The following is a 25,702-nucleotide window of genomic DNA, read 5'->3' on the forward strand; positions in this document are numbered from 1 at the left end:
CATGCAGGAAGTAAAAACTGCGCATGCGCTTGATATGTCAACCAATTGTTTTTCTCGCGAGATTACACGCGTTGGCATGGCGGTCCTTCTTGAAACGACGCTCGGCGATATTGTGATTGATTTATTCACAGACGAAAGGCCGAAAGGTGATAAAACTTGAAACTCTGTCTTTAAAAGCAACCCCTGCTATGTGTTGAATATCGTTCAGTGAAGCCATTTGGTAAAATCTAATAAATTAAGACTAAATATCTGCGAGCAGAACTAGAGGTTGTTAGCTTGCTCGCTAACTGCTAATAAACATCACGGGTATCAAGCTTTTGAAGAGTTTTCTTTTATTTTGCTAATGGAAAGGCGGGCAAGTGAAATTGTTTTACGAATGTAACAACAAATATTTGACGTGGTTTTTTTTTTTGTTTTTTTTGCAGCTTGTCTCAATTTTCTGAAATTATGCAAGATAAAATACTACAACTACTGCCTTATCCACAATGTACAGGTAGGTAACCTACGAGGTCTTTATCATCTTTCTAAAATTATTTGTGAATTTTATTGTTTTTTTTTTTTTTTTAATTGTTATTGTTACAGAGAGATTTTATCATCCAAACTGGGGACCCTACTGGAACAGGGCGGGGTGGCGAGTCGGTCTACTGGTGAGTCATTAAAATCTCTTTTGCTACATTTCCTTAACATAGAAAATTCACAGCAATGTCCTCTTTTATGTGTTATTAGCAAACTTTACGGGGACCAGGCCCGTTTTTTCGATTCAGAGAAAGCACCGCGCATTAAACACAGAAAAAAGGGGACAGTCTCTATGGTTAATAATGGGAGTGACCAACATGGTTCACAGGTGCGTACAATTATTACAAAACTTTCAGATGGCATAACATTGTTTTAAAGCAGTCATGAATGGCGTAACATTGCATCATTGAGTATAAAGCCGTCATGAATGGCTTAACATTGTTTTAAAACAGTCATGAAAGTTTTTCTTTTCTCCCATAGTTCCTTATTACCACTGGTGAAAACCTGGATTACCTGGATGGCATGCATACCGTTTTTGGGGAAGTGTCAGAGGGCTTGGATGTGCTGTCTAAAATCAATGAGACGTTTGTCGATACAGACTTTGTCCCATTTCAGGACATCAGGTGAGTCAAATGATGAGTCTTATTGATGTTGTACAGTGGACCAACATAATTCGGGGTTTGACAATACAGTGATCCCTCGCTTCTTCGCGCTTCAAACTTTGCGCCCTCAGTCCATCGCAGATTTTTTTTTCAATTAAAAAAATACCGAATTGGCCCGAATATAAGACAGTGTTTTTTTGCATTGAAATAAGATTGAACAAGAGGGGGTCGTCTTATATTCGCGGTCTAGACATTATACCCATTCACGACGCTAGATGACGCCAGATATCATTGAAGCGATGTTCTTTTATGACAGATCTCACCTACTCTCCCCATTCACGACGCTAGATGGCGCCAGATATCATTGAAGCGATGTTCTGTCATGACAGATCTCAGCTACTAGTTTAACCAGTTTGCATTATTTTATTGCAATGTTTTTCCTTATTCAGATTTGTTTCAAGACTACAGTTACAGACTTCACTTTGATGGTTAATGCATGTAGCGATGGTTAATGCAGTTATTGCAATTTTGTTGTTTTATCACAATAGATTGGTTTATATACATTTCAAAAACCAGAAGCCATTCATTTACGAATGTGATTGCACTTTGGTTTACATATTTAAATTTTCTGATATTAAGATTTGAAGGAGGCAAAATAACATGCTTTTTCTCTCAAATATATTGTTATAATCATTTGTTTCGGATGTACTGTAATTATTTTCTGTATAAAAATTAATTTGGTGTTCAAAAAGTCTTTTTTTCAAACTTGAGTCTTGAAAAAGAGGGGGTCGTCTTATAATCAGGGCCGTCTTATATTCGGGCCAATACGGTGGGGGTCGTCTTATAATCAGGGCCGTCTTATATTCGTGCCAATACGGTAATAATACAGATGAGCTGTTCCTAGCCGATCGTGTTGGCTCGCTCCCTCCCTCTCCCTGCTCTTTGTTCGTCAGGCCGTTCACTGGAGTAGTTTTTCAAAGTTAACGATGTTGAAAGATGTTTGGGTTTGATTTAGCCCCAGATGCTTGTAAGTCAAATCTTCAAAGAGCCGCATGCGTCAATCATTGTTTAACTTGTTAAACAGTTGCTGTGGCAACTCATTGTGTGTAAGTGAGCAGTGGAGTGGAGTAAGAGGACTCAATGAAGCATTTAATAAAGCCTAGCATTTTCTGATACTTTATTCTTATTTAAAAATAATTCGTTGGGACAGTAACATGTTCAAAACTTATCACAATTATTACATTTGAAGTGCTTAAAAACCATTTATTAATATGTGCATTTTTTATAAACTTTTGGGGGGTGAAGGAAGAAAAAAGTCTTATATGTATCTCTTTCCGATGATAAATCTAAATACATTGAACACACAGATTTTTTTTTTCTCTTTTAATGGGAGGAGCGTGCGCTAGGCCTGAACGATATTGGAAAAAACTATTGTTGCGATTTTTTTTAGGTTTGCAATATATTGCGATATTATATTGCGATATTAAAAAAAAAAAAGATCTATCTTTTTTAAAGAAATTTTCACTAAATGACTTGAATAGCTGTTTGGAAATACTTCACATAACACACCGTGACCACAGTGTATTCATATAATACCGTTTAATTTGTGAATGATGAAGATTTCTGTATGAAGGTATCCAGGAAGTCATGTCTGCACAAAATAGATCATTTATTGAATACAATATTTTACACTTCAACAGCAGCAAATACATTAAATGATAAATAAAAGAGCAGGTGCATTAGTCCCCTAAGTTTTTGACAAAATATAACAATAAATAAAAACTTCTGTAAAATAACAACAAAGTTGTCAACATATTTGAACAAAAATATTAAATATGACAAATAAAAGAGTTGTTCACAAACTATAACAATAAATAAAAACCTCAGTAAAACAACAAAGTTGTCAACATATTTGAACAAAAATATTAAATATGACAAAAGAGTTCACAAACTATAACAATACATAAAAACCTCAGTTAAACAACAAAGTTGTCAACATATTTGAACTTAAATATTAAATCTGACTAATAAAAGTGCAAGTGCATTAGTCCCCTGAGTTGTTTACACAAAATATAACAATATAAAACTGCAAAACCGCAACAAAGTTGTAAAAATATTTCAACAAAAATATTAAGTATCAAAACTTTATGTGCAGCTGTACTATATATAGTTATTTGAAAAATACGGTTTACAATAAATTTAAATATAAAAGAAACAAACTCAGTTGAACTTGTAAATAATTGAACTGATTAACTGCAAATAACTGATGAATAACAGAACCATTTTAACTCCCAAATTTCCTGCCTTGCTGATAGCTGTCACATGAATAAAAAGAAGAAAAGACATTCCTTCAGCTGTGTTATGTATTTGTCTGCATATCGTCCACCTTCCTTGCTCAGCAATTCTCAACTGGGTCTCATAGGTTTTTGGCCAAGACTATTAGTTTATCCACTATAGCAGGCTTGAGACAAGAACGTTGGCACGTAACAATGTTCCCACCTGTGCTAAAAAGCCTCTGATGGGGAGCTCGTAGCAGGAATGCATAGATACCTGCGTTTTAAATGGTCCCACATGTTTGACGGATTACTTCTTGTTGAGGCAACCATGGCGAGACACTGTCGACAGGGCTGTTTTTTGTCCCTTATAGTCTTGCTCTTGCCAAAATACTTCCAAAACTCCTTTTGGATACAGTCTTCCTTGCTCCTCCAACGTGTTGATTGCTTGCTTTCACTTTGAGAATGGGCCCTCCTCCCTCCGCTCTGCTGTTCGGCCCCTCCTCCCTCCACTCCGCTGTTGCAGGGGGAGGGGGAGGAGCCGATGACTTGCTGGAAGGGAAGAGAAGCTGTGCGCTTTTTTCCCCTCTCCTTCCTCAAAACAAACATTTGTGGATTAAAAAAAATGAAATTAAAAAACTATCGCACGTCCTTGCGATGGAACTATTGCACATGCGCACATCGCGATGGCGATGTTTAAACGATATATCGTTCAGGCCTAGCGTGCGCTACTTCCAGGTTTTTTACTTATCGCGGCAGGTTCTGGTCCCAATTAACTGTGAAAAATGAGGGATCACTATATTTCGAAAAAGTGATGTATCGCGATACTTTGTATCCAAGAATCGGTATACCGTTTTAAAAAGGTATCACCGTTTAAGAAAAGGAAAGGAACCAAGAGGTTGCTACCAAAATCTTCCATTAGAATAGTGTCTAAGTTAGCCCCCTGGCTACAAGTGACCGTGCTGGACATCCAATTTATTTTGACTGGATATCCAGCGCCGTCAGTGGACACTGAAGTCAGGGCATTCAGTCTTTTGTGTACATTTACAGGTCCCTTCCTGTTTCCCTAAAATAATAATTCACAGCAATTTTTTTAAGGCTAAATTTAAAAAAGGAATTAAAAGTATACCAACAATGTTATTTATATACAAGTAAGCCTGTCGCAATATGCAATAATTCCATTCCACGGTAAATGAAAATAAAGGCGGTAATTTTCCCGCAGCGATTTATCGCCTCACGTGCGTGCAGCAGATGTGCGGCGGACGTGCTGTTAAAAGCTTGGCTTCCTTGTTACCAACAGCGCAATATGCTGTGATGAGGATTCACTCTGTTTTATTGACTTCTGGGTATGTTCGTTTCACACATCTGAACCTAGCCTAAGGCTACGTTAATACTACAGGTCTTAATGCATGAATCCGATTTTTTCGTGTTTTTCCGTCTCAAATGAGGCATTAACTTGATGGCCTGAACGTGACAAGTCGCATAGAAGTGGACCATTTCAAATCTGATCTGGGTCACTTTTGTATGTGGTCTAAATCCGATCTGGGCCACATTTTTCCAGAATGTGGCTGGCAGTTTGAACTTTCACGTCTCCCGAATCGGAATCTATCCAGCAATGACATCAGCAAAGCGAAAGCAGCAGGCAGGACGGGAGCGATGTAGCTGTGCATTAGCTTCTAGCTTTAACTCTGCTTTTATGCACGAAGCGGGCTTGAAGACAGTCATAAAAAAATTAATGAAGAAAAGGATAAGCCTAACAATTTTCGATTTTAATTTTATGCGGCAAATGAGCAATATCTCAGTATTGCTTACATCGCCGAGACGGGGCAAATTGACACACCCATGTCATGTCACGCACACAAGTCAAGGCTTATGTGCGTGCGTGTATGCCTTCTTTCAGTCCTTATAAACTTTGAATAAAGGACTAAACGGGGATTATTAATGTCTGTTATTTGTGTCCTCTTTTTTGGGAATCGAAATATGATCACCTTGGAATGACATACAGGTAGCATGTATAATTTGTTTTGATGCATCTGCGCATGCGGTCACTTTGCTGAGCGCATCTCGGACTGCGAATTAGTACGTATGCTTGATACTTGAACGGGCTCCATGGACAAAGGCAGTCTGAACGGCCACACCAAAAAAACAGAAATGACAAAAAATCGAATTTGTGCATTAAGATCTGCAGTATGAACCTACCCTTAGTGAAGCCAAATTTTTGTTACTGCTACTTAATTAATCTATTTTTCTCTGTTGTTGTTGAAGTGCAATTGTTTGTGTTACTACAACTTTATACCTCTGCGCCTAAATGCTTAAGTTATTGAAGTGCAATTTTATCTATCCTTGAAAAAGACATTTTATTTATCCTGTGTTTCTGTGCAGTATTGATATTGTTGTCTTTTACTTAAAAGAGGCATGGTCTATTGTTTTCAGTTGGGATTTCTTAAAAAGTATTTTTGAATTTAAGAGGAAATGTTTATTGCTTTTAAATGGGTGTACTTAATATTACTTAATATTATTTATATATACATATATATATGTATTCTTACAGTGTTATAGTAAATTGGTTAAAAAATTGGGGGGCAATAATATCGCATATCGCAATAATTTATGAGGGAATTTATCGCCCACTAAAATTTGTTATCGTGACAGGCCTATATACAAGCATATATGACTTATCGTAAGTGCGAGCTAGCCAAACAGGAGAAGAGGGTGAACGTGCAGCCACACGTACACCGTAACATTAAAGAAAACGATAGCATAACATGAACAAAACAAAATTTTGGGTGTAAATAAACTGGTGGACATGGTTAATGTTCACTTGTAATTACAAGTTATTCGGATGCATTTCTATACAAAATTCAATCACTGGAGATGACGAGGAGGCAGTTGATGAGAGATCCTCATTTACCCCCAAGCGGGACGCCGAAATGCTTCGGATCTGTCATACCATCTGGTGAAAGAGAGGCTTTTTGGGACTATCGCTCGTATCGTGAAAATTTGCTCGCATCATTAGTCTCATTTTCTCTCATGACAATGCTCGTATCGTGAAAAACCCATAAGGTGAAGTGCTCGTACAATCAGCGGTGTTTCCCACAGGATTTTAGGAGACTGTGGTGGGAGGGTCTCTGACCCTCGGGGTAGGGTGTGTGTGTGTACATTTTCAAGCCTGGTGTATCTCTTTAGGGCATTTTGAGACCACTGAATGTAATATAAATGGCTGTATGCGGTGTCGCCGGATCGCGCCAAATGCAGCAGAATGCAGCAGACAGTAGTCCCGTAGCCTGGGACACCAGACTCAGCGGCAATATGTTCCAATCCACGGTAAATTCAGTTTTACATGACCAAAAACACATCGAGTCGCTAAAACCAACAGTCTGTCTCGCGCTAGCCATGTTGAATATGTTGAAATGTCTCTTGCTAGTTTCTTGTCGCTTAACCGACGTCGCGTCAGCCCGTCGCTGATTGGCCTGCTCCGCTGTCTATTTGCTGTGGCTGGCTCCGCCCTGGAAATTTTTTTCTGCTTAATGGTGGCCAGACTCATACTCTCATAGCCAGGCATGAAAATGGGTCAGGGGTTAAAAAGGTGAGAAGGGTGTGGAGGAAATATGTTCCAGTACACTGTACACCCCAACAAAATATTGAGCTCTGTCGACCCACACTGTGTTTCAGCAGGGCCGTGCAGAGACCGGTGGAGGGGCGGGTGCTCGTAGATCAAAAGGGGCACATGAACAAGTATTTAATACACCTTAAAACAACATAGCTTCAATTTTAACCAGCTTTAGATAATAATTGGCTGCGACTGTGACATACTTTAATTGGGAGGGGGCAACAGTGAATAGAAATCAAAACTGTCATCAACACTTTCTGGCTGTGACTTGGTCAGTCTGCCTCTTTTCTTCCTTCAACCTCTGCATCAGAACTTCCTTCCTCAACTTGTTCATCTGAGAACAAACCACATCAGATGGTCACTGAGCCACCAACAGCACAGTTTTCTTAAAACTATTATTTCATTATTATCCATACTTAACAACTCTAGCACCTAATGATTAATAAAGCAATGACATAAAATCTTATAGAAAAATAACAATGTAATTGTGTTTATAATTGTATTTAATACCCGACTATCCTTGCAAACTTGTTATTACCAGGTCTGCTATTCACCCAGCTGATGAGGTATCCACTGCCTTTAACAGCCTCATCTAACTCCTTTTTTTAATCCCTCAAACTCCCTTCCCTACGAGGCATGTCTATGTAATGAAATATAAATATTTAAAAAAAAAAAAAAAAAAAACAGACTCCCCGGTGGCTTTTAGTTTTAAAGCTTTCTTAATTTCTTTCTCTCTCAATAACGATGGAGGTAGATTTGTGTTTTTATTATTCAATCAAAAAACAAAGTTACTTCTATCAAAAACAAAGTTGCTTCAATCAAAATAAAGTATATACTTTTAATCCCAAAAAAGTAACTTCAATAAAAAAATTGTTTTTGATTGGAAAAATAAATTTGAGACAAAAAAAAAAACATTTGAAAACTATTTTTCTTGATTGAAACAAATTTTTCCATTGAAGTAATGTTGTTTTGCGTTTGGGCCACATTTTGGCTAGGACATTTGTGTCTTTATTGTTCAATCAAATAAGTTGCTTCAAACAAAAAAATATATATAAAAAGAAAAACTTTGCACATGTGTCAATCACCGTTTACCAAAGCCTGAGAGGGTTTGAGTAGACTCACTATGAAGCATTTAATAAAGCCAAGCATTTTCTTACTACTTTATTCTTGTTTAAAAATAATTCGGTGGGGCAGTAACATGTTTAAAACGTATCATAATTCTTACATTTTGAAGTGCTTGAAAACCATTTATAAATTATACTTTGGTAAAAAAAGTGAAAAAATCATATCTTATATAAATCTATTTTTCCAATGTAAAATCTGAATAAATGCATTGAACACGCACAAAAAAATGGGGGGGGGCGCTACTTCGCGGTTTGCACTTATTGCGGCGGGTTCTGGTCCCCATTAACCGCGAAAAACGAGGGATCCCTGTATTTCTGAAAAGCTTAAGCAAGACTCATTCCCACGACTCGTCGGGCCGGTGTTGTGCCGACACCGGCCGTCAGCTCAAATTCCAGCCGAAGATAACGCGTCTCCGGCGGACAACGGGAGCGATGTGAGGCGCCCCCTCCATCCGAGAGCATGCCGCTTAATTTGACTCAACAGTGTGTTTCTTCGTTTATATTACCGCTAAATACACATGCTTGACGCCAATTTAACGCGAGCTATTTTTTTCATGGGAGATTTGGCTAGCTCTGGCAGTGTTCAGCGCAAGCTGCAACGAATGGCAGTAACTTTTTATATCGCAAAATGTGAAAACGATTGAAACCATTACTCACGAAATTCAATCTGCTGGCAAATACAGGCAAGTGTGTATGCTGCGCTCTGGTCTGCCCCGGTGTGGATAAGGCCTTCTTTTTGTTTTCGCAGCTTTGCAATGCAACCAAAGGCTCTCCGAGCACTCCATGTACAGTAAGGAGTGCGCGCGTTTGGAATTATGGAACGCAGCTTGGGCCGATGATTGGTTTTCGTTTTTTCGTTTCGTTTTTTAAAGAACCGATTTCTTAAGTGCTCAGTTTACGTACTAAGTTAATCACATGATGATAATAATAATAATAATTAAATAAAACCTCCCGACCCCCCCCCCCCCCCCCCCCCACTCCCAAAAAGAATTTCTCCTCGGATCTACGCAATTCACGTAGGTCGCCCTTTTTGACTTCAAAACGGCGAATTTCGCCGAAAGGTGATAGATTTTCATGCCTGCATAGCACAGCTATGAGTCTGGTGTACCAGGCTAATAGTCCCGTCTATGAGCGCGACCTGTTGGCGCGTGTGTCTGTGTGTGTGCACGCACGCGCGCGCTCTCGCTCGCGCGGTTAGTAGAGTGGAGTGGGCTACAGCTGTGTAATCGGCTGACAGACTCATCTGATTATTATCTTTTTTTTTTTTTTTTTTTTTTTTCGGCGAGGGGGGGGGGCAAACGAGACTGTGGCGGGCACAAACGAGACTGTGGCGGCCCGCCACAGTCTCGTTCATTGGTGGGAAACACTGATCAGGGTCCACTGTACTTTTGGTCATGATTATGACTAATCAGTTGTGATGTAATTTTGCTTCAGAATAAACCATACTGTGATCCTTGATGACCCATTTGATGATCCGCTGGATCTTCCAGTTCCTGATCGGTCTCCTGAGCCCACCAAAGAGCAGCTAGACGTGAGTAAAGGTTTTGTTGTTTACTCTGTGACTTTATATCCTCCAAGTTTCACATGCTTGACAACCAATAGTTCAAAACATACATTACGGTCTTCTTTTTAATTCTGTGGCAAGGAAAAGTGCTACATAAATATGGACAACTTTTTGATTTCTTTGGTTGCAGAGTGGAAGGATTGGAGCAGATGAAGTCATAGACGAGACTGATGGGAAAGCAGTTGAAGAAGTCGAGGAGCGGATCAAGGAGAAAGAAGCCAAAACCCGCGCAATCCTGCTTGAGATGGTAAGTCAAGTTACTTAGGTAGCATTTTTACTACTTCATTCCCTGAGTTGCATTCCTTCAGGTGGGCGACCTGCCTGATGCAGACATAAGGCCTCCAGAGGACGTGCTGTTTGTGTGCAAACTAAACCCAGTGACCACAGATGAGGATCTTGAAATCATCTTTTCTCGTTTTGGACCTATTAAAAGGTGAAGCAGAGTTTCTCTTATTGTGGATATGCTGTGTGAAATTTTGCTGGTCTCATCTGCTGTTTTTGGTTGTACTATGCACAGCTGTGAAATCATTCGTGACTGGAAGACTGGGGAGTCACTCTGCTATGCTTTTATTGAATTTGAAAAGGTGAGTTGGCTATACTGGTACAATCATATTGGGTCCATTTTTCAGTTCTTCCTGGCAACATAGTTCCTCCAGCACTATATCGGCAAAAATATTTGCTTGCCGGCTGTAACTAAATGAATTTAACAAGTTTAATATTGAAAGATGCTCAGCTCATTATAATGTAAAAATCCACATATACTGGGCCGGCATGTCTCAGTGGTAGAGTAGTCGCTCTGCATCCCAGAGGTTATGGGTTCAAATCTCCTGCCCTGATGACCTCATCTAAGTATACTTGAGCAAGAGACTGAACCCTACATTGCTCCTGATGCTGAGTCACCAGTAGGTAGATGAGGATATAGTGTCAAAGGGCTTTGCGTGCCTTTAAGATGTAAAGGTGCTTTGCAAGTGTACTTCCATTCACCATATAAGCAACACTGGGCTATAGACCCTACCCACGTGACGTCACAACTCCGCTCTCCTGAATGGTACCGCCCACTTGTCCGTCAAAACATAGTGTTAACCTGTTACGGCTACGTACATTTCTCCTATTTACGGCGTGTTTTTCTGCTCCTTAACATTAATAATCAAAATGGTGAAGGCGTGTGTGGCTGTTGGTTGCACTAACAGAGAAGATGGAAGGAGAGACTTGAAGTTTTACTGTATTCCGAGGGATCCAAAGAGGAGAGCGAAATGGACGGCTGCAATTCGACGTGAAAACTGGGCACCAAAAAATCACCACAGACTATGTAGTAGTCATTTTATATCCGGTAAGATGCATTTAAGATATACTTAGAGGTTTTTGGGCTGACAAATAACCACAATTAAGATCATTGCGAGGCTAATCGCCGACAACATACGACATAGTACGACATAGTTTCAAATTCAAGATGTTTGTGACTTCCCTTTCTTCCACCATCGTTATTTTTTGAATAATATTTAGCTGGTACCAAGTGAAAGAAACTGGCCTCGTCTACGGGGCTGACAAATGACCACAATTAAGATCATTGCTAGGCTAATCGCCGACAACATACATGTATGTATGTAGTGAGAGTGCTATCGCTAAACCATATAAACATTAAAAGCCCTAACTCCATTGACAAACGACATGAAATACATTAGACTTGACAGTAGATGTTAGCAATAACAAAAGATTTTGAATTGAAAATTTCGTAACTCACCTTTCCAAGCACAAGATAGATTCCTGCCGAATTTTCGTGGACGAGGACCTGTTTCACCCAACCAGCAACGAAGTATTTATAAGCCTCCAAGCTCTTGAAGTTTTTCAAATTTTCGTGAGAATAGGCTGATTTTGTGTGGACAAGATAATTGTAAATATCAGCATAGCAGATGTCAGGCAGACAGGGCGAAGACAGTGGGTCGAAAAACATCGATTTGGGCATCAAATATGGATCTGGCGACTGTATACAACGAAGCTTTTCCACATAACGCCTTTTATGCAACACATCCAGTGAGTTTACGGCATCAGAAAGCACCGGGTCTTCCATGAAATGCATTTTAAATTCCTCGATCAATTGAAAACAATGCTAATACAGAGACAAAATGACGGACAAGTGGGCGGAACCACACAGCGAGCACGTGGTTTTGTGACGTCGGTGGGTAGGGTATATACACTGCAGGGTTCAAAATAAGGAAAAAAATCAGTTTATAGTACAAAAATTACAGTAAGTGGAGCCAGCCTTATCCAAATGTACAGCATATGCTGCAATTTATATAAAGTAGTGCTGCAACGATTAATTAAATCAAGCAATTAGATTAGAAATAAGCTTTGAATTTCGTTTTGCTGCTTCGATGAATCGTTTCAGTAGAGTTAGAATGAATTGTTTTGAAAGTGTTGTATTTAGTTTTATTGATTTGCGAGGATACACTGCCCTCTGGTGGCAACTGTGAATATTGTCTGGCTGAAGAGCAGCTGCTCACTGTTAAGGAAAACATGAGGCTTGAGGTTGTTTTTTTTTTTTTAGCTATCATGTTTATGTATGCATTTGTAATTTAGAAGTACCGTATCGGCCTGAATATAAGACGGTGTTTTTTGCATTGAAATAACACTGAAAAAAGAGGGGCTCGTCTTATATTCGCGGTCTAGACATTATACCCATTCACGACGCTAGATGGCGCCAGATATCATTGAAGCGATGTTCTGTCATGACAGATCTCAGCTACTCTCCCCATTCACGATGGTAGATGGCGCCAGATATCATTGAAGCAATGTTCTGTCATGACAGATCTCTGCTACTAGTTTAACCATTTTGCATTATTTTATTGCAAGACTACAGTTACAATTAGAATTCACTTTGGTGGTTCATGCAGTTATTGCATTTTTGTTTTTGTTTTATCACAATAGATTGGTTTGTATACATTTCAAAAACCAGGAGCCATTCATTTACAAATGTGATTGCACTTTAGTTTACATATTTAAATGTTCAGATATTAAGATTTGAATGAGTCAAAATAACATGCTTTTTCTCTCAAATATATTGTTATAATCATTTGTTTCGGATGTACTGTAGTTATTTTCTGTATAAAAATTAATTTGGTGTTCAAAAAGTCTTTTTTCAAACTTGAGTCTTGAAAAAGAGTGGGTCATCTTATAATCAGGGCCGTCTTATATTCGGGCCAATACGGTATATTTAGCAGTTCTTGGCAGAAATCTTGTTGAAAAATGTTTGACTGATTTGTTAAGATAATTGTGAAAAAAAGACAAAAAGGTGGCATTTTATAGCATTTAAGCTTGCAGACCTTTGATATGCAATTTAGGTTCATTTGTTCTACTAAATTTACATATCAATTCAACTAATTACACATTTGAACTCCAAATGTTTTATGTTGAATCAGGGTATATGCCTGTCATTAAAAAGCATTAAATAGATTTTGTCCAAATTTAGGCCTTTAAAAAACATTAAATTAAATGTTTGAGGCATTAAAAATTATGTAAACGTGACGTTTTTTTTTCTTTTTTTTTTTTTCTTTTTTTTTAAAACATAATTTATCTAATTTTGCGTGTGGGCGCAGCTGTAAGGTCAGAGAGGCGACATTTTTTGAGAAGGCGGTGGCGGAGAAATAAACCGTGTGTGTTCTGCCGTTGACTGCTTCTTATGGCCGGCGCACGAAGACAGAGCATTGAGACAGTTGGGGTGGGGGCCAGAGAGGAACTAAAGTATTTGCACTAAGTCTCCCCTTGGGTGATGTGTACTTTTTTTTCTCCATGATTGTACTCTCATTTTTCTGGATGAGTTTGTGTGAGAGTGTGAGTGTCCATTGTATGCTTCTCAGTTTTGCCTCCTGTAAGAGTTACGCTATCTTAAGCTCAGGAATCGCTCTCATTCACCGTTAGCTACTTAGGTAGCTAATTTTAGGGCTGAAGGAAATAACCATCGATGGGCTTCTAGTGTTCCTCTCCTAGCTCTCCTCCATGCATGCTTGGACTTTTGTAGTAAGATCCTCATTTATTTACTTTTTTATCCTATTTTACCGTTTGCATTCAGATATTTTAATTTATTTTTTAAAAGCGTTTATTGCCCTTGTGAAATGAAAGTGCAATTCTATAGAGTTTGAAGAAACAGGTACTTTATTTTGGATTTGCATTAAATGCTCTTCAATTCTGGTGCCTACAGATGCGCAGGTCAAACTTTCGACAGGAGGCGTCTGGTTGAAGTTATTGCTGCTGGGGGGGGGGGGGGCACAAAATATTAAATATTATGGTTCACTTACTTATTTTTCCCCCTTCCGTCATTGTTTGCATACTATCCTCATAAAATATGAAAAAACTATAAATGTTTGGGTAGTTTTAGTTAGAGCAGACATTGTTTTTTCATCTGTGGGATTTTGACAAAGATCAGATCACATTTTTTTAGGAATGTGAGAAATTCCAAAATGTTCATATACTATTTATTATCACTGTAAACTTCTGTTTCACATCTAATACAACTATTCTGCAAAGCATTTTATGTTTGTTATTCGATTAATCGATTGATTAATCGATTACTTAAATAATCAATAGCTGCAGCCGTAATATCAAGCCATCTTGATTCTCTTTTTTTTTTTGTGTTGACAGCAAGAGGACTGCGAGAAGGCCTACTTTAAAATGGACAATGTGCTCATAGACGATCGGCGCATTCATGTTGACTTCAGCCAGTCTGTGTCCAAGATCAAATGGAAAGGAAAAGGTACGCCCAAATGGCTTTAAATTCCTTGTATTGAATTACATTTCTAATCATAATGCATTATAGGTGGGAAGTACACCAAAGAAGATTTCAAGGCGTATGAAAACGACTTGGAGAAGCGATCCAAACTGACTCTGAAAGATCAAGTGAAGCCCAAACAAGAGTATCCTAAAATGTATACCTGAGATGTTTTACCTTTGTTCAGAACTGATTTGCACCACAGTACTGTATTTTCCATATTTTAAGTGGCGCCTCTTTTGAACACCCATTGACAACAGAAATATATAAAGACCTTAACACTTCAAAGTTCCCGATATGACCTTCTTTTGGATGAAGATGAGGAGCAAGAACATCGTCATTCTGAGAAAAAACACAAAGAGAAGAGACATCATCATCATCATTCGGATGACGAATCGAGCAAATCCAAAAAATATAAGGTACTGTGCTTTGTAAAACTCTACCTGTCTTAAAGCAGGACACAACAAATGAACATAATTTTAGAGTTTCTTCAGTTGTGACTTTGCATCTGGGCTGTATGACGAGTCACTTTTTTGTAAAGCAAATTGTCACAATACTTTAAATTTTATTTTATTTTGTTAGTTTAGTCAAATTAACCACCCAAGTTAGCTCGGGCATGCATTCAAAAGACATGAACAAAATTGCTACATGATTGTTCAGTACCCAGTCCAACCTGTGGTTGTCGGCATAAGAAAAGTGGTTTAAAAATACAAATGAAATGACAAGGAAGTACAACGGAAAACTAAAAGCATGTTAAAAATGGCATTTCAGATGACGGCAACTATTTCATAATTCAATGCTGCACTGTAGCTCACTGCTATAAAAAGTGATTTATTGCCGCATTGATTTTTTTTTTTTAACTTTTTGCCCTGCCCTTAATGATGACATTCATTATTTCGGCCAAGATTGTATTCATTATTGTCCTTAATAGTATTCGTAAGCAGAAGTCTGACTTCCGCTCAGTCATGCAAAAACAATAGCCAGTCTTGTTTATTGCAGGACTTTATCTTGCACACACTTCCCTGTTCCTCCTTTGAATTTTATGATATAGTCAACGTTTGGCTTCATTAAACGAGGCCTAACTGGTTCCTGTTGGCCAGTGTTGTTTTTGACATTTCTTTTAATTTTTGTTTTAGTCTTTTGGACGAAAATACTTATTAGTCTGTCATATTTTAGTCAATTCAAAATGTGTTCGTCTTTTTTCTAGTTTTAGTCAACGAAATCTCATACAAACGGTACTCAAAATGTTTCCATCTATAAAATTCAAAAGTTTTAGTCCAAAAATAAATAAAGGTTTGCAACAATTTCTAATGAACATAGACAGACGAGCACGTATTGGAGTATCTACAAGGGCAACACCAACTTGGGGATTATAATACACACCTAGCGGGAAAAGCAGTACATTATTTTCAATTAAACCCACCTGGAAGCCACGGACTGCATGTTAAAAAAAATGTTGTCCGAGTGTTTAACACTTGAAAGTCTGGGATTTTTTGTTGTTGCTATTCTTAGAGTCCAGCCAGATGTTGTAAGCAATCAGTATTTCCCAGTAATTGCTCATTTACTAAAAAAAAAAAACAGCTGAATTGGGCTATTAGCTAAATGCCATTTCGCCAACTGGCTCTCCTCAAGACTTAATGACCAGTGTTTTAAGAGGACGCTCTCTATTCTGAAGCTAAGGCTAACGTGAACGCTACGCTAACTACGGCTGCAAGAATACTCGATTTTGTATACGCCCTCTTTGTAAAAAGAAAATACCACTTGTATTTTTTGTTTCAGAGCATTAAATATATTGAATGGAACCAAAAATCGTGTCCCTCTTATCGAAAATCATACTGAACCTTGACTTCCCTGTATCGTTGCACCCTAACTCTTAATACTAGGAGTTACATTTAGCCTCTGATGATCACTCAGCACGGACCTTTAAAGGCTAAAGCAGCGTTGCATATTCTCTCTTACCAAGATAAGAAAACATATCTTTCCGTGTGTCCTAAGAAGCAAGATAGAGTGCAGCCTAGCTTTAGGCACATCCTAAAGTCTGGTGAGGGGAGAGTGAGGGAGAGGCACAGCACATCTCACTTGAGTGACACGACCCAAACACTGCTACGATGCAAGCTGACGCACTCCACATACAAAATGAAAATGTCATGCATTGTGAACATGTGACCGAAACTATTTCGCATTTTTGACTCGTTGTTGTCTCGGCAGACGAAAACTGGCATTCGTCTCATTATGTTCTAGTCTCCTGAGCAACGTTTTTATCTCGTCATAGTGACGTCATCGTCATGAAAGAAAATTGTTTGTCAACGAAATATTTTCGTTTTTGTCATTGTTGATGAAAACAACACTACTGTTGGCTTGTCTTTAAAATCCTAAATCATTTAAATTTGTCGAAAACAGTGAGTTGAGCTCAGCATTTCCCAATTGTACAACTTCTGAGCAAAACATCTGATCTGTGACACCTTTTCTTCTTTCTCACCTCTCCAGGACGATAGGGACAACCGGCGGGACAGGAAGCAAGACCGAAAACGCTCCCGTTCACGTTCCCGCTCCAGGGACAGGGATCGCAGGCACGACAAATCCTGGGACAAACACGAGAAAGAGAGACGAGACAGGAGTCGAAAGAGTCGGAGTCGTTCGCCCAGGAAGTCTCAGGACAAAGTCAGGAGCAGATACAGATGAAGCGCATTTGGCGTCATCGCAGAAAGGCAAAAACTCTACTTTCAAAATGGTGATGTGACTCTACACCTTCACCATATGGACAAAAGTATTATGCTAATTGTTTTCCACACCATTAAGTAGTGTTTGGGGCGGGGGGGACATCACTTGTGAAATTAGACACTGCTGGGCTCAAATTCTCACTTTGCTTATGCACGCATACATCAATGAACCCTGATGATTTGTGAGCAATAAAGGCCCCACGCTGATTCCACAAAATTGGAAGTCTAAATATGCAAAATTTCTTGGTACCAGGAAAAATTTAGCTTCAGGACTATGGATTACACATTATTAATTACTTTAGCTGATTGTACTGCTGATTACACTGCAGTGTTAAAGTTCTTATTGTGTGGATAGGGAACTACTTAATTTTTGTTTTTTCTTGCGTCACATTTTTATGCTAATTAAAACTCAAATGTGTATGCTGATTCTAAAATACCAGTCTTTTTTTTTTTTTTTTCTCAAGCAAATCGTTTTTTTTTTCTCTTCTGGTGACCTACAGTGGGGCAAATAAGTATTTTGTCAACCACCAATTGTGCAAGTACTCCTACTTGAAAAGATTAGAGAGGCCTGTAATTGTCAACATGGGTAAACCTCAACCATGAGAGACAGAATGTGGAAAAAAAAAACAGAAAATCACATTGTTTGATTTTTAAAGAATTTATTTCCAAATTAGAGTGGAAAATAAGTATTTGGTCACCTACAAACAAGCAAGATTTCTGGCTGTCAAAGAGGTCTAACTTCTTCTAACGCTCTACTCCACTCGTCATTACCTCACCTCACTCGTCATTAGTCACCTGTATTAATGGCACCTGTTTTAACTCATTATTGGTATAAAAGACACTAGAGCAGGGCGGTAAACCGAAAATTTACCGTCACCGAAATTCTTAACGATGACCGACGTAATTTTGACCATGTCGGTAAATTCGGTAAATTAATAAAACAAGAAAATAGTCTTTTCATCCCGCTTTGATTCTGTGTTGTTCGTCTATGTTCATTCCCCTTTAAGAAAGCAGTGAATATGCTTACGTAGGGAGTCACGTGATCATCAGGAAGCCAATCAAACAAAAGCCCGGTAAGCTAACGCTAGCAGCTAACGCTACAAGCAAAACGTGATGGAGTGTGGCTTAAGGGAGGTTCACCAAACTTTCAACCGACATTTAGTAGACTCTTGGTGGCATCCAGACGGGCTTTCACCCGCTGTCCTCCTTTGTTCTCACGATTTCCGGAGATGGTGCTTTCAGTGCTTTCTACTGGTAGCCAGGCTAACGCTAGCTAGCGGCTAACGCTACAAATGAACGTTATGGAGTCGGATAGAGGCTCTAACTTGGTCGAAACGGCTGAACTTAATGAGTGGATTGGGCACGGACTGCATCTAGCAATTACTATGTGGCGTTATTTTGTATCTGTCTGTGTGTGTGATTCCTCTGATAGCTTTTGTGATGGTAAAGAATTCTGCATAAAGTACAATCCAACGGCGAAACTTATAATGACCGAGAAATGGCCCCAGCTATTTTTATTGTGCGTGCATTTATGAAAAAATGCACTGGGGGGGAAAAAAACCCTTAAACCATAAAGTAAACACTTGTATTTAATAATTATATCACAGCAGCCATTAACAATAAGTTGTCTTTTTGAAGTGTACTGTTCAAGCTGCAAGTCATTTGTGTTACAATTACATGTTTGCACAGGCATATTGATTTTGACAATGTACATTGTTCAAGTCATACACGCTGTTATAAATGTTCATACTTGAATTCTTATTGCTTACAATACATTTTTATTAGGGCTGTCAAACGATTAAAATTTTTAATCGAGTTAATTACAGCTTAAAAATTAATTAATCGTAATTAATCGCAATTCAAACCATCTATATAATATACCATATTTTTCTCTAAATTATTGTTGGAATGGAAAGATAAGACGCAAGATGGATATATATTTTCAACATGCGGTACATAAGGACTGTATTTGTTTATTATAACAATAAATCAGTTCTAAATCAGTTATAGAAATTTTATATTAAAACCCCTCTTAATGTTTTCGTTTTAATAAAATTTGTTAAATTTTCAATCAAAAAATAAACTAGTAGCCCGCCATTGTTGATGGCAATAATTACTTACACTATAAAATCAGTCGCACCCAAACGCCAGCAGAGGGCAGCAAAACTCCGCAAAACACAATTAACAGGTGGGCCTTTCACTCTAGTGACATTTAAATATGTCTGAGCTGGGCAAGTGCGTTAATTGCGTCAAATATTTTAACGTGATTAATTTAAAAAATTAATTAACGCCAGTTAACGCGATAATTTTGACAGCCCTAATTTTTATAAATTTAATGTTTAGACTGCATGTACAATTGTTAAATACAGTATATCAAATTGAATGCTGGTAAATAAATCAACAAGAAATAGTTAATCTGTATTTCATGCATTGATTCAGATTTTCAAATTATATAACAGTCCGCTTGGGCGAATTTATCGTCATTTATCGTTATCGAGATAAATCTGCTCAATTTATCGTGATACATGTTTAAGGCCATATCGCCCAGCCCTAAAAGACACCTCTCCCCTCAGTCAGTCACACTCCAAACTCCACTATGGCCAAGACCAAAGAGCTGCCGAAGCACACCACAGACAGACAGATTGTAGACCTGCACCAGGCTGGGAAGACCGAATCTGCAATAGGTAAAACGTCTGGTGTAAAGAAATCAACTATGGGAGCAATTATTAGAAAATGGAACACATACAAGACCACTGATAATCTCCCTCAGTTTGGGGCTCCATGCAAGATCTCACCCCGTGGCGTCAAAATGATAATAAGAACGGTGAGCAAAAATCCCAGAAACACATGGGGGGACCTAGTGAATGACCTACAGAGAGCTGGGACCACAGTAACAAAGGCTACTATCAATGTGCCGCCATGGACTCAAATCCTGCACTGCCAGACGTGTTCCCCTGCTGAAGCCAGTACGCCTCCGGACCTGTCTGCGGTTCGCTAGAGAGCATTTGGATGATCCAGAAGAGGACTGGGAGAATGTGTTATGGTCAGATGAAACCAAAATAGAACTTTTTGGTAGAAACACAGGTTCTCGTGTTTGGAGAAGAAGGAATACTGAATTGCATCCAAAGAACACCATACCCACTGTGAAGCATGGGGGTGGAAACCTTATGCTTTGGGGCCGTTTTTCTGCAAAGGGACCAGGACGACTGATCTGTGTAAAGGAAAGAATGAATTGGGCCATGTATCGGGAGATTTTGAGTGAAAATCTCCTTCCATCAGCAAGGGCATTGAAGATGAGACGTGGCTGAGTCTTTCAGCATGACAATGATCCCAAACACACAGCCAGGGCAACAAAGAAGTGGCTTCGTAAGAAGCATTTCAAGGTCCTGGAGTGGCCTAGCCAGTCTCCAGATCTCAACCCCATAGAAAATCTGTGGAGGGAGTTGAAAGTCCGTGTTGCCCAACGACAGCCCCAAAACATCACTGCTCTACAGGAGATCTGCACGGAGGAATGGGCCAAAATACCAGCAACAGTGTGTGAAAAGCTTGTCAAGAGTTACAGAAAACGTTTGGCCTCCGTTATTGCCAACAAAGGATGAACTTTTGGTATTGACCAAATACTTATTCTCCACCATAATTTGAAAATAAATTCTTTAAAAATCAATGTGATTTTCTTTTTTTTTTCCACGTTCTGTCTCATGGTTGAGGTTTACTCATGTTGACAATTACAGGCCTCTGTAATATTTTCAAGTGGAAGAACTAAATATGACTAAATATTTGTTTGCCCCAGTGTACTTCCTATGTTACCATTTTCTCATAATGACTAAATAATGATACAGAAGCCTATTCTTGTAGAATCATAACAGTGTTGAACATTGCAGTCATGCCTGTTTCTTTCATATTTCTGTGTGTTAATATTTTTTTTAAATATAGAACAAGCATAAGTGGAGTCTTTTTTTTTTTTTTTTTAAGAAAAAAAAGGATCTTTTAATTCAAAAACACTTTGTGTCATAGCGCAAAACTGAGTCCTGTTCTGGATTATGCACCGTAAAATTAGTTGAAAACAGCTGTCATACTATACTATACTTTATAAACATTAACATTTTTTTACTTTTGCTGTCTTTCTGCGGCTGGCTCACTCGGTGTACTCTCAAAATTCCAGTACGATCACATTTGCATTGTAGTTTGCTGCTAAATAGATTTCACTTTCATACACAACACACCTTGAGTCAACGTAATGGGGCCGAAAGATCAATATGTTCAGCAAGTCAAATTTCCCTTTTCGGACTGCAAAAAGAAAACCATGCAGGACTGCGTAATTGACAACTGTTGGACTGGTCATCTGTTGACAGGTTGAAAATTAAAAAAATGCAATGGTTATGCGTAAAATATTTGACTTGCATGCCATTGAAAAACATGTGCTATACGCTTTATTTCTCACTGGCTGACATGAAATCAGAAGAAACATTTTCTATTGCAGAGTAACCCGTTCAGGGACAGTGGACATCAATTCAAAAGTTCTCATTTGCTTAAATCATTCACTGTCAGCCAGAGCATGTGTTGTTGTATTTAGTAAATGAGGAAAACTGATAGTGAACACACCTATTGACACATATAGACATCCATTTTACCGTAATTTTTGGACTATAAGCAGCTACTTCCCCTCCCTCATTTTGAATCCTGCGGTTTATACTCCAGTGCGACTCACTTTTTGATTTATTTGAGTTAATAAGTAAGACTTTATGTGACAGTGGTGTCATAAGACCGCCATAAGATGTGATAATTATGACATGACACTGTCATGGGCATTAATGAATGCTTATGACCGATTTCATTAAGTGTCATCCAGCAAATTTTGTCACTAACTCCCTTTCTGTCCAGTCCGATTCTTTAACATCCATTCAAAAGAAGGATAATTTGCCAGGTGACACAAAATAAAATCTTTCAAAAATTATTTGTGGAAAGTGTGTCCTACAACATACACACAGCTTTATTACCGTATTCGTTTTCCAAAAGAAGAGATCGAGCAAAATTTTCATAAAACGATTAACCTTGATTGAATGTCTCCCTACCTTATGCAACCCATGTTTGCATATGATCAGAATTAAAAACTTTTTTTTCTCATTTATTTAATACTTATATAATACCATCAGTAAATTGGTTCTTTATCAGCAATAACAGCTAGATAAGGAGCTTCTACGCTTGAGAAAAAGCTAACATTAGTATGGATTTGCAACATCGTTATCTGCATTCCTGTTACACTAATCATGCCAAATATTGTAAACATGACATAAATCATGTCATTAAATTTTTTACAGTTGATTTGTAAGCTAACCTAATCAGGCCTTTTATAGTTTACTCCTTTTTATTGATTTAATATGTAGCAGAAAACAAGACCAGAGGAAGATTATTTTTCAGTGTTATATTTTTTTTCCTTTGTAGCATCTTAACGAAGGAAACAAGATATTTCATGAATACCATACTCATGAAATAGTTGCCTAATTTCTGGAATCCAGTTTCTCTGCCTCTTCAGGAAACTCTACCCTGCTCTCAACGTAATCTTCTGTTTCTGTCATAGGATTGACAAGGTTTTTGAGCATTTCTTTCCATTCAAGTGACCGATTCACTAAGTAAAAATTCTAAACAAAAGAAAAACAGTACAGTCCAATAAGTAGAATTGTCTTGGGATTATATGATCTCCAGTAATTGAATTGCATGGTTATAGTGCTTGTTATGTAGAGCTGCAACTAACGATTCTTTTTTTTTTTATAATCGATTAATTGAAAAAACGGATAAATGTTAGGCTTATTGTAAGTAACAATGAAGACAATGGATGACTATTTCCTTAAAAATATTTTATTACTTCTTCCTCACTTAGCTGTAGCATACCTGTCAACCAGAGGCCGTTGGCAATCTTACAAACAGTGACGTATGCCTTTACAAATTGGTGACTAATCTTGTAACGTTGTATATAGCGTGCAATATGAAACGAAAATAAAACTCAATTTTTAAAATTATATGAATTTATTGGTAATATTGTCACATATAACCCGGTGCAATCAAAGAACAATTCAGCTACATCATGAGTACTAAAATTTAACAGTGACTTTTGTTATATTTGTATGTAGCGCTTTTTGGCAATTTCTATCATGTCTTTTGATGGCTACTCTTCATGGCACTTCAGCTCGCAATTCAGTTTGACTTGAAGGTAGTTCGTTAGTGTGTCTAATTATAAATTAAAGAGGTCAATTGATAAAATGAACTTAACAATGCAATCTTTGAGTTGGGGAACATTTCTTTTGCTAATTCTGAGAAGTGATCTGCAATAGTTGCAGGCAAATTGTGTTCGGCAACAAATTGGCAGACTAAAATCTCATCTTTCGTCACTTTTCATTCTGCAGACTTCATCTTTATGACCAGTGTTGTTAATCATACTGTTAAAAAGTAATTAATTACGGTTACAAATTACTTCTCCTAAAAAGTAATTGAGTTAGTAACTCAGTTACCTGAATGTAAGAGTAATTAGTTACTTGGCAAAGTGACTGGTGTTACCTTTCATGTTTTTTGTTTTTGTTTTTTTTTTTTTTTCCAAAACAAAACAAAAACAAGTAACCTTTGCTATGTTTGGAAGTCATTTACTGTTGTGAATCAACTGTTAAAATTGCTCCTGTTTTTGCATTAGTTCCCTTCTGTCAGCTTTTGACATGTGAAAGTTTTGTTTCTGTTTCATCATTTAAAGATAGATTCAAGTCAAGAATTTGCCGATTTAGGAGTATTTTATATAAAAAGTTACTTGGGTTCGCCACTACAACAGAGCCTGTCTGAGACGTTTACTGCTTCAAAATGACGGCTGTTTACTAACACTGCCAAGTCTGTCGTTTGGCATATAGTTCTATATGCATGTGATATCTAGGCGTAGATTGTAGGCTGTCGGCTACAGTCAGGAAATATTGGAGTCACCTAGCCTAGCATTGCGTATGCTACAGCGTCACAACAAACAGTCTTCTCTCTCCGTGTCTCTGACTTTTCTTATGTCATTCAACCAACGTAGTACCGCACATTGTTTCGTTCCCGAAACGGTGTCAAAATCCGAACGGAGGGGAAAAAAACGTAACGCACGAAAAACGTGCAGATTTTGAACGTACGGCGTACACATTTAAAGATCATTGCTCACTTGTACAAATTACGCCGAAAATGTACAACTTGACAGGTATGCTATAGTCCACTACTGTACTGTTTTAAGTACTATACATATAACTTGTTTTTAATAAAGGTTCTGACTATAAAAAATAAAAATCTCAGTACACAAATCAGATAAGTCATGTTCATTCAAATATGCTTCTTCAAAACACAATGGACACTTAAAGGGGATGTAGCGGCAAAGGGGGTGTGAGACATCAATAGAACTGTTATGTGCCAAGATAACAAATATTGATAAAGTTAACAAAAAAAATCAATCACATTAATGAGCAATTATCGAAAATAGATCGAAAATGACGAACATTCCCGAAAGTGTTCCGGAAACAGCCGAATGGGGCGGCGACGTCACGACAAGTGATTGACAGTCGAGGCGGAGCCAGGTGCCTTTGTTTTTTAACGACGAGAGAGTAGCGTTGGGGTTTGTTTGACGAAAACATCTCAAAAATGGTTCAAAACTGCTGTGCTATGTAGTGTACAAATAGCTATTTATCGGAATACAGTATCCATGAGTTCCCGAACGCGAAAAAAAAAGCTGGACTACGCAGACGATGGGTAAAGTTCGTCCGTGCAAAGAGGGCTAATTTTCTAGACACAGCCTCCGGCACGCTTTTCTGTGGTGCGCATTTTCCACCTGAAAGCTTCTCGAACTATGGACAAGTGAAATCGGATTTTGCTAAAAGATTGCTGCTCAAAGGAGATGCGGTGCCGACCATACACGCGCAGCGACCTAAATGTCCCGAGATATCAAGAAAGAGGATGATGACTAGCAAAGAAGGCTAAGGCTAAGCAAAGGAGGGGAGTAGCCAAGCTCGAAATGGCCAGAGTGAGTACTCTTTTATAATAAAAAAATGTTACGCATTGGATACAGGACTGGACACATGTATACATTATCGTTCGTAAAATATATAGAACAAATCCTCTGATCCCATTCATATTTGTGTCTGTTGGCAGAGCGAAAAGCTATGATAGCGCAATAAATGATAATTATTCTATGCATTCCTTTATTTTGCAGTCACGGTGTATCAGCTTCACAAAAAGAAATGCAAAACAAATCATTGGTGTTTCCCACACGATCTGCTGCCGATGTTTCATCAGTGTCATTGCTGCCCTCAATGACAGTTTCATTACGCTGCATTGGCGTTGGTTTGGGCTCAAATTGGTAACCTAAAACACCGATTAAAGCTTCGTAACTCTCCTCGTCACCATTAGATGAACATTCGTTACGTCCTTCTACGTCGGATTCGTCGCTGAAACTAGAAACGAAATTGTCTGCCATCATCGCCGCCATTCAGTATTAAAGCACTGAGCCTTTTTCTTGTTGAAGAAACACC

General features: G+C 38.3%; 1 protein-coding gene across 1 annotated transcript; it reads left to right on the forward strand.

The window, feature by feature from the left end:
- Nucleotides 1-34: 34 nt before the first annotated feature.
- Nucleotides 35-25,448, forward strand: ppil4 (peptidylprolyl isomerase (cyclophilin)-like 4). Its single transcript, XM_057823463.1, has 13 exons — nt 35-146; nt 426-493; nt 583-647; nt 727-844; nt 997-1,139; nt 9,560-9,656; nt 9,820-9,936; nt 9,998-10,122; nt 10,207-10,273; nt 14,325-14,436; nt 14,500-14,596; nt 14,741-14,870; nt 16,939-25,448. Exons 1-13 carry the CDS (start codon nt 35-37, stop codon nt 17,131-17,133), a joined length of 1,446 nt encoding a protein of 481 aa, XP_057679446.1. The 3' UTR covers nt 17,134-25,448.
- The last annotated feature ends 254 nt before the right edge of the window (nt 25,449-25,702 follow it).

Source organism: Corythoichthys intestinalis, chromosome 19 (assembly GCF_030265065.1).
Source record: "Corythoichthys intestinalis isolate RoL2023-P3 chromosome 19, ASM3026506v1, whole genome shotgun sequence".
Classification (NCBI taxonomy): Eukaryota; Metazoa; Chordata; class Actinopteri; order Syngnathiformes; family Syngnathidae; genus Corythoichthys; species Corythoichthys intestinalis.